General features: G+C 41.0%; 1 protein-coding gene across 1 annotated transcript in view; it reads right to left on the minus strand.

Moving 5' to 3' along the window:
- Positions 1–266: 266 nt before the first annotated feature.
- Positions 267–14241, minus strand: part of Colec12 (collectin subfamily member 12) — a 176405-nt gene continuing 162430 nt past the window's right edge. Inside the window, exons 8-10 of the mRNA XM_048447998.3 lie at positions 13090–13199; positions 2138–2283; positions 267–848 (exon numbers count right to left, since the gene is read on the minus strand). Coding sequence (XP_048303955.1) covers positions 829–848; positions 2138–2283; positions 13090–13199 — 276 coding nt within the window. The 3' untranslated portion in view covers positions 267–828. The remainder of the gene's footprint in view (positions 849–2137; positions 2284–13089; positions 13200–14241) is intronic.

The raw sequence follows: 14241 nt of genomic DNA on the forward strand, positions 1-14241 counted from the left end.
ATCACCTCTGCTCCACAAAACCAGAACAAAAGCACATCCTGAGTCAACACTTTATATTAAATGTCACAGGCAGTGGCTGGTGGAGGGCTCATGGCGCAGCCTACTTGAATGCCATCAAGATGTTCTCAGGCTTGAATTCCAGTACCAAAATGTGCAAGGGTATTTCTAGATGCTTCATGCGATTCACTGTTCTGAAGAAATAACACATACAGACACGTGTGCACATGCACACACACACATGCACATACAGCTAAACAGATGAAATCTGAAGAGAAACTCCATGAGATTTTATTAGTACCATTATTGTATTCTTTGGCTTTATGTATTATATAGGTAAAATTAAAAAAGGAAAATGATTGTAAGAGGGAAATGTTTTGTACAAAAATACAATGTTTTAAAAGCTCTTTAAGTATATTTCATATCATTACTAAAAGGTGGCCTATATATCTGTATGTCTTCATATTCTTCCTACATTTGGAATTTCAGAAATGTACTGTTTACACAGAGCCTGTAGCTCAACAACCAATGATAGTCTTTTTCTGATTGGAGCATTCCACATTCAGGAATATATAATTTTCATAAAATGTATGAGAAAAATCTATGTGATTCGGTCCATTTGCACACTGGAAATCAATGTATCAACTTGGGGGAGCATTTTAGCTCCCTAGTCCTTGGGTCATAGTGCAGTAGTGTGCCCATTTGTTTTCAATAACTGGTTTCAGTGTTTTCCCCATCCAGTCTGGTGAGAAAGTGATGGAATTAGAAAGGAGTTTCCTTCACCTTTTGGAGGCTTCTGAAAACATGTTCCTGTTGTTACATCACACTGTGTTATAACGTGGATGACGGTACTATAAGAGAAAAATAATGCTGGGTGTTAATTTTGTTTGAGGAATACATTTTTTTAATATAACTTAAAACAGGAGGAGTCTTTAGGAAAGTCATCATTCAGAGAAGAATATTGGGAAGTTTTTCTTCAGACTAAGTAAAAGTTACATTTCATTTGAAGGGCCAATTCTAGGGAGTATTGTTCCCTACTCAACTCCCTCATGAGCAAACAAGACAAACATACAGTGCCTGGTTGTTATCATCAGCTGTAATCCCATGTTTAGCGATCTATACTTCTGCCCTAAGCTAACCAGACTGTGTGTTCCTTATTTGATTGATATCTCTAGCACTCACACTACTATTTAACATGTCAAAATTACTCAGTACCTATCTTGAATGTGTATATGAGTAATTTGAGTCTCAATACTTCCAGAAATAATGTGAACAAAGTCTAATTAGGTTCCTCTTTATAACTAATTAACAAAATTAGCTTTATTGAACCCTAATGCACAAATTTATGAAGATTACTGATGAAAGTAAACTTTAATTGACCTTAGTATATTTCTTTTTAATTTTAATTTTATTTTTATAATTGAATATGAGTGTTTTGTCAGCATGTATGTCTTTGCACCACAGGCTTGGTACCTGCCAAAGCCAGAAGAGGGCATCAGATCCACTGGAACTGGAGTTACAGATGGCTATGAGTCACCATGTGGGTGTGCAAATCAAACCAGGGTCCTGTGCATGAGCAGTCAGTGCTCTTAACTGCTGAGCCATCTCTATAGTCCCCTTAGTATATTTTCAAAGTTATGTCATAAGGTCCAAAAATTGCTACCCACATTCTTAGCATTCCTTCCCTGTGTCTTTCATCTGCAACCCTGCTCTAAAGAGGGTCATGTAGTAAATGAAGCTTTAGATAGTGTCTTATGAAGCCAAGGCGAATCTCCACAGAATTCTTTGACATAAGCATGTTGAAGACATACAGACCATAGCCTTCCACTGTACTAGCACAAAGAATGGCCTATACTAAATGTTTAGTAGATTAACTCGTTGAATTGGTAGGATGTGGATGTCTACATTCCCCAAAAACATCACATTGTAGCCAAACGAATAATTAATAATAATTAATTGGCAATATTATAAACTGATGAGTCATTGTTTCTCCATGGAAGTTGATAATCCTGCTGCTAAGCAGCAGAAGTAGGTTGGAAACTCAGATCCGAGAGCATGTATTTAGAGACTTTCTTGCCACCTCTCCCCTTTTGCAAGACCAGAGCCCTTTAGCTCCATTGTAAGCCATGAGGCTGCTTACCTGCCTCCCTTTCTTTCTCACAAATGAAGTTATTGATTTCATCACACTGGAAGTCATTCCACTGCCCAGCGTAAATCAGCCCAGCACAGTCTTCTCCTGGCCCATGGCCATTACCCCAGTTGTCTGGCTGTCCAGCTTTCCAGTTTCTTTTAACAAAACAGAAAAGGGGTGTTATCAACACAGTATACAGAGGTTTTCTTTGCTCAAGAACAGAGGATTGCAAAAACATAAATTCGAAGCATACCATTTGTTGTGGAATGAACAGGCATCATTTAGAAAGCAGTGCACACTTTCATTTAGCTGTTTGCAGAGGAATGTGAAGTGCAGCCTGGCCTTGCAGGCTCATTATCTCTGCTGTAAAGACATCAACCCAGTAAGCCTCATATTACTGCAGAGGGAATGAGTCCTTTGACATAGTGGGGTGAATGGCTTTTAGCTTTGTCCAGCAATGTGGATTTCTGGGCATGTATCTATAGTTGAGCAGGGATAATATGCACTCTTGGGATATCTCACACAAATGTATATGCACATAGCTCTTGTGAGACTACACAGGGATCTGTGGACATTGGTGTGTTTTGTCTCTAATATGTCTAAGGGTCGGGAAGAGAAAGTGAGAGCATATTGATGCACATTTACAGAAACCCACAACCACAAACAATTGGCTGTGGCTCTGGCTCAGCTGGACTTGGCTGACAGCTTCAGAAAACAGTAATTTAATATTACTGAAAATTACTCAAGCATTTCTCTACTTCTTTTGGGAAAGAACTTTTATTTTCATTTACACACACACACACACACACACACACACACAGAGAGAGAGAGAGAGAGAGAGAGAGAGAGAGAGAGAGAGAACATACACCAGAGAGCATACACATGTGCTATAGAATATGTGAAAGTGAGAGGACACTTGAGATAATCAGTTTTCTCCTTCCACCACGTGGGTCACAGAAACAAATTCAGGTCATCAGAATTCGTGGCTGATACTTTTACTCACTGAGCCATTTCTCTAACCCAGGAAAAAGTATTTTTATTTCTATCTATTTATTTTGAGAGAGTGATTAGCCCTGGCTGACCTCAACTTGCAGATCTCCTCCTAAATGCTGGGATTAAAGGTGTACACTACCATGCATGACTAGAAGAAGATACTTATTTATTTACTTATCTTTTAAAGACAGGGTTTCTTGATGTAGTCCTGGCTGTCTTAGAGCTTACTATGTAGACCAAGCTGCCCTCAAATTCACAGAGATCCACCCATCTCTGCCTCTTAAAAGTTTCACCATGCCCAGCAGGAAAGAGGATTTTCCCTTCCCTTCCCTTCCCTTCCCTCCCCTCCCCTCCCCTCCCCTCCCCTCCCCTCCCCTCCCCTCCCCTCCCCTCCCCTCCCCTCCCCTCCCTTCCCTTCCCTTCCCTTCCCTTCCTCCCTTTCTTTTTTTTAAGACAGGGTTTCTCTGTAGCTTTGGGGCCTGTCCTGGAACTTGCTCTGCAGAGCCTCTAGCTCATAGAGATTTGCCTGTTTCTGCCTCCCGAGTGCTAGGATTAAAGGCATGCACCACCACCGTGCCTCGCAAGGGAAGAGAATTCTTAAAAATAAGTTTTGTGAGGTTTTTTTTTCCAGGGTGTGTGTGTGGGGTGCTAAGCAGTCCTGAGAATTGAACTAAAACATTTCTGCATGCTAGGCGAGTGCTCCACCACCATGTCTACACAAAACCCTCTTTTTATTTTGAGACAAGGTCTCACTAAATTGCCCAAGCTGGCCTTGAATTCATTCTGTAGCCCATACTAGTCTTTAACTTGTGATCCTCTGTAGGCGGAGGCTGCTCGTTTATTTCCTGGCTTCTCAGACCCAAAATAATCACACAGAAACTGTATTATTACAACACTGCTTGGCCTATTCACGCTTCTTATTGGCTAGCTCTTGTATCTTAAATTAACGCATTCCTATTATTTTATAGGCTTATGGTTTGCTGGAAAGTTTCCAGCATGTCTGTCTCTTGTGGCAGTTATATGGCTCCTCTCCGACTTCACTTACTCTCTCTTTCTCTATCTGCTTGGAATTGCACTGCAATAGGACCAAAGTTGCGCTCTTTATTAACTGATGGTATTCATGACATACAGAGGGGAACCCCACATCACCTCCCCTTTCTGTCTAAATAAAGAGGAAGATTTTAACTTTAACATAGCAAGATTATATGTAACAAAACAGTTACCAAGCAAGAATTATAGTTACAATATTTATATCTACTTTATCTTTTATCATAACTAAAGAAAACTATAATAATAGCTATCTATTCTTCAACTCCATCAAAGACCCCAGAAGGACACAATATTACCTAAGGTAACAGCAACTTCCAAAACTCTAAAATTGACAGAGACATCTAGCTTCCTGGACAGTCACCGAAACTTTTTCTGTAACATTGGGGCATCCATCTTGAGCCTACAGGCCCATAGTACCCTGTAGACTTTTCCATGGAGCAGGAAATTTCAGACAGTTCCACCTATATTAACGGTTTGTTAGTCACTTTCTTCTGTGTCCTACAGAATATCTGGTAGACTCTTTCATGAAGCAGGAACCCTGAAGGACTGAACTTTAGGCAAGTTCAGCAGTCATTTTTCTGTGGGTTCTGCATATCCAGTTCATAGAGGATACTATCAAGAAGTCCAGGCAAGAGCAGTTTCTTACCAAAATGTCTAGGATAGTTCCATAAGGAACCTCTTCAATGTACATCTTCTTCTTGAAGTAGATTGGCATTGCCAAGAGCAGATGTGTCTCATTGTTGAGAAATGTCCCAAGTTCTTAAAACATTTAAATGCCTTATTCTGTTAGTCTTTGAAATGTTTGAAGAATACCTAGCCATCTTAAATATATCTCTGTACATCTAGAAAACCTAACTAATTAACCTAACTAACCTGACTACAGTTTAATTATTATAAATGACTATCTCTTAACCTATACTTCTTAATTATATATTGCATTTTAAATGGGCTGCACAAACACAATACCTTAATCAACAGCAGAAATATACATATAACAAAATTGACCTTAAATTTATATCAATATACCAAGATTCATAACAATGCAAAGTATTCATCTTTATAGCATATTCCCCTTTAAATGTATACAAACATTTATAAACATTTGGGAATTTGGGCATAGTTCTCTCCAAAGTGCTTCTTGCTTTTTGTTGAGCTAAGTATTTTTGGGTGTTCATGGCGACCTTTGTGGGGGTGTCTTGGTCCATGAAACCATCTTAGTTGGGAAGGAATTCACAGGTTCTCCTCTGTAACATGAGGGCCTGCTTGTTGGGGTTTCTGTCCTGCCCAGTTCCCACAGCCGGTAAGCCCCAAAGAAAATCACACAGAGGTCTCATAAGTTATAAACTGATTGGCCCATTAGCTCAGGCTCCTTGTTAACTCTTATAACTTATGTTAATCCATTATTCTTATGTAATGTTAGCCACATGGCTCAGTACCTTTTTCAGCAGGGCAGGTCATATCCTGCTGTTTTTTGGTGTCTGGACAGTACTAGAATTCTTCTGTTCTCCTTGCCCCACCTCTACTTCCTGTCTGGTTGTCCCATCTCTACTTCCTGCCTACTGGCCAATCAGCATTTATTTAAACATAATTGACAGAATACAAAAGTATCCTGCACCACTCATCCTCTGTGGAAACAAAACAGAACCTCTTTTCCAAAGCAACATATCCTTTAAAATATATGTTGGTTTAGCTTAGCAGCCCATGCAATGAAATGTCTGTCTGTACTTAGTTCATTCACAGTCAAAAATTAAAAAAAAAACCACAGTAATATACATAATCCAGATTTTCTGTATATGTTTCATCTTTACATGGCTTATTTTTATTTATACCTTTAATCTATGACTGCCTGTACTCTGTCTATTTAAAGATTTTGTTTTATTTTTTCAAAACCATTTACTTTTTAAAAATAACTGTCTATATTCTTTTTGTCTCTCTCCCAAGCCTACGTACATTTTTAAACACACTGTGTCTTGCTTAGAGGTCTTTTATGTCTGAATCTGTTCTATTGTGTATCTGTAATTCTTTTCTATCCAGGAGCGCTTCTTAAAATGCCAAAGACTAAGGCTAGGACTAAGGCTGCCTTGCCTTTTGGCTCTGCCCTGATCAACATGGTGGGGGTTGTTCAGCTACAGCTCTGTGATCCATGCTCACAACCCCATCTTTGGGCACAAAGTGGGTCCATGTTGCCAGTAAGCATGTTGTAGCACTCTGCTTAGAAACCCTATTTAAATGCTTCATAGCTGGACCTCCTGAAAGAGTCAGAGCTGTTCATGTTGGTGAACCAAGAAGCCACCATTTTTAAAGAAGCCGCAGAGTTTTTACTGTACCCCTCTTAAAGGAGACACAGTGCCTTGAGCTCATCCAGAAAAAAAATTGTAATTACCAAGAAACTGTTAAACTTTGTTTATTTTGTGTCTAGAATTCCTTCCCAAAACTCTGTCAGGTTTTATGTGGATGTAGTTGCCTCACGTTGGTGTCCCATTCTATAGGTAGTGGCTGCTCATTCATTTCCCGGCTGCTCAGACCCAAAATTATCACAGAGAAACTGTATTATTACAACACTGCTTGACCTATTAGCTCATGCTTCTTATTGGCTATCTCTTAAATTAATCCATTCCTATTTTATGTTTTATCACAAGTCTCATCTGTCTCCTGTCTCATCTTCTCTCTGACTCAGCCTACTCTCTCCTCCTCTTTCTGCTTGGAATTCCTGCCTTGCCCTATTCTGTGCTGTAATAGGCCCAAAATAGATTCTTTATTAACCAATGGTATTCACAACATACAGAGGGGAATCACACATCAATCTTCCTGCCTCAGCCTCCTGAGAAGTTGGGGTTCTAAGACTGAGAAAGTTTCCTTGAGGCTGCTGCTTATTTCCGTGCAGGGAACTGGGTATGACTGCAGACTATTCTGGAAGGTCACTTTTTAAGAGGCAAATCCATGAACAGAGGCTTGTGGTTTCTGCTTGAGACAAACTGACTTCTTAGAAAGGATCCCCTGAAACATCTATAGCAACGGTACTTCCAACAGTGCCTCATTACCTCACTAGTCACAGTGTATCTGAGGGCCACCAGAGTTGAGAGTTCATATTGCCTTCCATCTTTTGACAACAAGATCACCAAAGTCAGAAAGCAATGAGAAAGAAGAGACAAGCATAGACAAACACTGGGACAGCAAGACAGAGTAATGCTCAACTAATCCCAAATGTGGATTTGGGGATTTGAAAAAAAAAATAGTGTCCCTAGTTAAATCTAATGATGTAAAGATAACTTAGAAGGAGCTATCCACCCATGAGAGGAAACTACAAGTAAGAATCAGGAAACATTCACTCACTTCACTAGTACTCATAGAGAATGTACTATGAACTAACGGGATATAACTTAAGCCTTGGTAATAAAAAAGCACAGAACAAAGTTCCAGCTCTCATGGAACTTACATAACAGACTTGAGGATGAATTAAGATTTTCACTCTGTCAGTGGTACCCAGAAGAGTGGACTGGGAAGAAGGAGCTTCTTTTCACAAATGCTTTCTTGTGTGTTCCTGTCCACCTTCCAGGCCACCTCTGTAAAAGTCAGTGGTGCCCAAGTAGCTTGTTCTCTTTAAAATACATTTTGTTCAAGTCTACCAGTAATGGTGAAAGGGAACAATTCTGATTTCATTTATATGATATGATATCTCTGATTCCCAATTGTATAATGATGTATTTGATATTCTTGATTTTTCAGTTAATTGTAAAAACTGTATGTGTACACACATACATACATGCATCTACACCCAAATAAACCCATGTGTATGGTTTATTTGGACTAGAGGACCTGCTTAATTCAATTCTCTAGCATTTTCTTTTACATCATTTAAAGTCATATAGGTAAGAAAAACCTGAGGATTTACTAATTAAACAGAAAGGGAGCCTTTCTCAACTGGGTTCCTCAGATCACCAGAATTCTTTATATAAAGTTCTCAAGGATTTCCTTATGACTAAAGGCAGCACAAACTCTGTGGTGTAGAGGCACCTGAGATAGCCAAAATAAGTGAAGACAGTCCTAGAGAATGAGCGCCTGGGGTCCCAGAGCACCTCTGGAAAAGTTAAAATCCCACAGAATAAGCCATGGCAAAACACTCAGTCTATATGCTTGTAACAGAGAACAGAGCACACCAGATAATCAGAATGTTATCTGTAATATTCTGGAATGCTAGTTTAATCAGTGCCTTGATTGTACTCACAGGTAGACTCTGAAGGAATAACTTGAGCTTAGCCATATTATAACACATATGTCACATTAATATAAATGCTTCTAAGCTCCTTGGCCATATTATAACACATATGTCACATTAATACAAATGTTTCTAAGCTCCTTGGGGATCTTGGGAGCACTTGCACAGACAGCTGTAGTGATTTGCAAACACAAATGAGCTATGGCGAGTAGAACACCCCAGGATTTGGGGCTTGACCTGATGGTAGCAGAGCCCACACTTTCTTGGGACTAGTTTCTTCCAAGATTATCCAATACTATAGCCAGGAAGCATCTGTTGGTGAGGGCCTGGTTTCTAAACAGGAAAGTGTTATGGTAAGAAATGTTTCCTGCAGCAAGATGTTCTCCTATTACAAGGGCCCCTGTTGTGGAAGATTCCTCTCTGGTGGCCTGGGCCAGTACCACCATGGCAGGAACATGAAGTGTTGATTAGCATGGGCTGTTGCTGAAGTAGTAGAAACTGAAGAGTCCCTTCTGGCCACCACTCCTCTGTGGCTTACTACTATAAAACTACAATATTGAACTATGTAACTGGACAGGACAGCAGCCCGTTTTATCTTTGTAACAAAAAATTAAAAGCAATTACTTGAAAATGTTATCACATTTCCACCAAATGGTATCTGATGGAGAGGAGAGAGGGGAAAAGGAAAGACATAGGGGTTTTGAGCACTCAGGAGGCAGCTGCAAGCAGAGTGGGCACACAGCTTAGTGCTCTAAGGCGGATAAAGCCTCAGCTTGTTAACAGCGTCACCTGGTCAAGTGGCATGTCCGCTATCATTCCACTAAGAATTAAAGCCTCTGGTTTCTCCAATCATTTCTGTTGATTTCTATGTTGCTGCTTTTCTATTTTTCCCATTCCTTTGGTTCAGCTTGGTCATTGGTGGAGGAGGAGGTCCCATCCAGGGCTTTGCACACATCCCACTACTTATCCTGAGATTCATTTCTTCTTTTTCTACCCCCCTATAAAGTGAAGCCTTAGGTCACTGCTTTTCAACCCTTAAGGAAATATAGGGTCAAGCATGGTGACACCTTTGATCCTAGCACTTAGGAGGCAGAGTCAAGTAGATCTCTGTGAGCTTGTGTCCAGCATGGCCTAAATATCAAGTTCTGGGACAGTCAGAACTATATCGAGAGACACTGTCTCAAAACAAAACAACAAAAGCAAATGTTTTAGGGCTGTAAATGTCCCCAAACACTATTTTAGTTGTAGCTCATAAATTTTGATATGTTTGTACTGTTTGAAAACCTTTTTAGATTTTCTTTGTAATTTTCTCTTTGGTCTATGGACAGGATCAGGCATGATCAGGGTAGTATGGTGATAGTCTCTTCACTGGTCTATGTCTTTAATTTCCAAATACTTTATAGACCTTTTGTTACCTACTTGTTTGGGGCTACAAAACATAGTCTCTACAATTCCAATTCTCTTGAATTTACTGAGATTGTTCTGTGGCTCACTGTGAAGTTTATCTCTGTTCACACAAGGACAATACCTCTCATTCACATTCCATGCTCCAGCTGCCACTTCCCTGTAGACACCTTAGGATAATGTAGTGATTGTTACCATATAAAATCTCAGCAGCCTACTCTGTCCTCCAATATTTCTGTTGAAATCACATTGGTGTGTAGACTTACGGAACATGAGGACCGGGCCATCAACCCATCCTAGGACATTTTACGTTCTCTGTCCCCTAACTGGTCCTAACCTCCTTCAGTACAACAACCGTGAATGGCTCCAAGGATAATGAACCTGAGTCCAGGTCTGAATGGCCTCAGCACCTGGCATCTCTTCTCTGTCACTGCTGCTTTTTATCCACGTGTTCCAGCCCTGCCCCCCTGAGCAGAGTGAAGCAGAAAGGTGAGGCAAGTTCTCTCCCTGAAAACTGGTTCCTCTTTCACAAAACCACATAAAACTTAAATAATTTCAAAAGGGCATATGCATCTGCTTTGGAGAAAAAGGGTAAAGGAAAGGCCTGGGATGGTACTAGAAATGTTTAAGATGACTGGTGGCAGTCCTTTAATTTTGGTAGAACTCAGCCATGAAGCCTCTAGTCCTGGGTTGTTCTCTGCTAGGAGACTTTGATGGCCATGTGAACCCCATTTGTTAAGAGTCTGCTTAGCCTACACATTTCTTCTTAAGCGTTAGTGACTTGTTTGTTTCTTAACATGAGTCCATTCTTCAGCTTTTGGTTTGCTGATGTATAGTTGCTCATAGTAACGGTTCACAGTGATCTCCAATGACTGTTGATCTAGAAACCACTGCTAGTGAGAGGAGGAGAGGAGGAGGGAGAATGGTTCCGTGCTTGAAGGCCTCATAATGCAAGAAGAGGAGGGCAAAGGGTAATTCAAGTATCTGAGAAAGCATTTATATATGGTTGGGAGACCCTGATATGCTGAAGGCTGTTTCCATTCCTTTTTCTTTTCCCCTGAGACAGGGCTTCTCTGTGTAACAGCCCTGGATATCCTGGAACTCACTCTGTAGACCAGGCTGGCCAAAACTCACAGAGATTCACCTGCCTCTGCCTCCCCAGTGCTGGGGTTAAAGGTGTGTACCACCACTGCCTGGCAAGTCTGTTTCCATTCCTAAGCCGTGACAGGGAATATTCTTGTAAGATGCTGTGTGTGGATATCTAACTAAGATCCTGCACAATGTACAAATTCTAGGTATAATTTTCCCCAGCACAGTAGCATCTTACTATGATAACAATCACAATTGTGTCAACAACAGAAATAACACCAACACCTATAGGCAGTATTTCTCCAGTTCTTCCCAGGTGACAAGCTTTATATTAAATCCACTTTCTCTTTCTCTGCATGTGTGTGTGTGTGTGTGTGTGTGTGTGTGTTAGGAAATCACATTTAAGAGGCATTAACATAGCCCCTTTGTCAAATTCATTTTATATATGGGGACATGGAGATTTTATGTGACTGAGGTAACTCATAGGGTGTCAGGTCCAGGCAGGCCTGAACCCAGTGCTTATCCTGTATCTCTCCTCTGGATGGCACCAGCCTTTTATTATTACATGTCAAACTAAGTTACCCTTTGGTCATTGAACTCTCATAAAATGTCTGCTTAATTTATCCTTACTTTTAGATTTTGATCCTGGGGAGTTTTCCATGTATACACATATTCCTATGCGTAGAAAAGGAGGCACAGAGTCTATGTGGTGATGAGAGCACAGGAGCCTACATTCCCAGGAGGCTCCAGAGTGACTGTGGCTGGTGACAAAAATTCTAGGATGTGATGTCATACCTCTCAGGAGCCAGGGACCAATACTAGTGCTTTCCTCCCCACTCACATAGTTCTTTCTAGATCCCAGACAAAGGAGCAAAGGTTCACCTTTGAAAGACGGAGCACTTAGCAATATTCCAGCTCAACCAATCCCACATAAACCAATAAAGTTTAAGATTGAATTTTATAATCAAACTAAATATTTCTTTGCATATACGGCAGTGAGAAAAGTGGGGAGCATCTCTCACCTCATTTAAAAAGATATCCTGACTTTCTTGACTGTCAAAGAAAGAATTTTGCCTTTTTTCTTACTAACCTCTGCCTCCCAGTCTTCCTCCAAGCAATCACAGCTCCCAATTTACACATCAACACACACAGCTGTGTGGAGTCTTGCATAGAGCATCCCTACTATATTGGGTGCTTCCCTGAGTGCCACTGTCTCCCAAAGGAAGGCACAAGAGAACAGAGAGAGAGAAGACTGGGAGATAAACAGGTGTACCTACTCAGCTTTGGGGCAGACCTAAAATCCCCAGATGATACTCTTAGGTATTTGTTCACATTTTACCCCCTTTGGAGATGGCCTTTGATTTTACCTACTTTCTCTCATGTTCTTCACGTGGAGGGATTAAAAGTATAGAACTGTAAGGTATAGTGATGCAGGTCTGACCTAGCACTTCAGTGCTGAAGGCAGAAAATTCTAAGTTCCAGGCCAGTGTAGACCACATATGGAGTAAGACCCTGTTCAGACCTGGCTGTTCCTATACGTATTTGAGACTATGTAGCCTCTCTGTCCATCATTTCAGTCCCAGTGCAACTCTTCAGCTACCTCTAGTCTTACCTCAGTGCATAGAGACTACTTCAAACTGGACTCCTCCCCCATGGCACAGTAGCTTCCTGTGATAGACTGCTATTTGCCTGCTATCTTTGTCTCCAGCAAACTGAAGGCCCCGCAGAGATTCCCATTAATAGGCCCTCTACTTTTTCTCCAGAAGAAGTAAACACGATTTGAGAAAAGAGGTAAAATTTGAGTTGGTAGAATTTAGTCAGCTTTTAACCTGTCAAGGGTGAACATTCTCAGATCCTCTGTGCAGTGCACTTGGGTTTCCTATGATTAGGAGATCTACAACCTTGGAGTAGGTCAGAAGCCTAATCAAGGCTGGGACTTCCCAGTACTCATAAATATGTTTGGGTGTACACTGACATCCAGAAAGGCTTTGGGTTTCATTATCCTTTCTCTTAAGACTCAAAGATGACAGTTTGTCAGAAGTGCCCTACTTGACAGCACAGTGACTGTGCACCAGGCCTACTGGGAATAGACAACTGGTACCAGCAGCACAAACCCTTGAGAGGATGGGATAGGGTAAAAGGTCATTAAGGGAGCAGTTGTAGGAGATCAGGAAAGAGTGAACACAGTCTAGAAATTTTGAGAACTCACTTGTAGTCAACAGGTGTCCCATCTAGCCATTGCCACTCGTTTTCGTGCTCAGAGTCTGTGAGGCCAATCCAATGGCTGTCTCTCCCCACTGTCTGTTTCTTTATCCATTGCTGGAATGGAAGTCAGAAAGGTTTGGTCACTATTAGCCACGCAAGGAAGGTCTGGGTCTTTTTTTTTGTTTTTGTTTTTTGTTTTTTGTTTTTTGGTAAAACTGACAAAAGACAGTTCTCAGAGTTTTTTAATAGCCCTTGCAGTACATTTTGTATTATGTTTATTTTGTGGGCACTGTTTTCAGGGGCTTTGATATTTTGGGTCAAGTTTAACAAGTGATAGTAATGTTTTTCCTTGGAGTTTCTAAGGATGACTGCTGTGTACCCTGTTTCCCAGCAACCACCCATCCATGAGCTTCTCCCGAAACTGATGCATCAAAGACAAGCTGCTGAGCAGCTGTTGGGCCCTGGCCCAGCTGCTGATTTTCTTATGTTTCCTCAGTTACTAAAAAAACAGATTTCAGGGTTGTGTTTGATGGAGATGGTTGTCAGTCAAGTCTCAGCTCTGCTTTTGCCTTTTGCCTTGTGAGAAGAAGCAGCGTACACGCCTATATTCTCATCCTTGAGGAGTGGATACAGGGAGACAGTCATAGGTTTAAGGCCAGCTTGGCTTATACTGCAAATTCCAGACCAGCTAGGATAACATAGCAAGGCTTTGTTTTAAAAAACCAAGGGGGAGAGGATAGCAATTATAAGATTTATATTGCAGGGTTGTTATGAGGTTTAAAAAGCGGACTTGCACACAACAGGAGCTTAATAAGGGGCCACTATCATTGTCACACACAGGCCTTTACCAACTTCTGAATCAACAAATCTGCTTTGTGGCACCCCACCTCAAGCCAATTCTCATTTTCTCTCTCTCTCTCTCTCTCTCTCTCTCTCTCTCTCTCTCTCTCTCTCTCTCTCTCTCTGCCTCTCCTGTGTGTGTGTGTGTGTGTGTGTGTGTGTCTAGTGGCAACTCCCCCTTCACTTTTCTACTATACTGAAATTCTTCAGAAAGCCACCAGGAGGCGCTATATACCTGTAGGTTGAAGAATCATGACAGTGCCTGTGCTCTAGTCCCAGCCATGCCTGCAGCCTTCCTTGTTTATGAGGCCATGGA

Source organism: Myodes glareolus, chromosome 13 (genome assembly GCF_982192425.1).
Source record: "Myodes glareolus chromosome 13, mMyoGla1.1, whole genome shotgun sequence".
NCBI lineage: Eukaryota > Metazoa > Chordata > Mammalia > Rodentia > Cricetidae > Myodes > Myodes glareolus.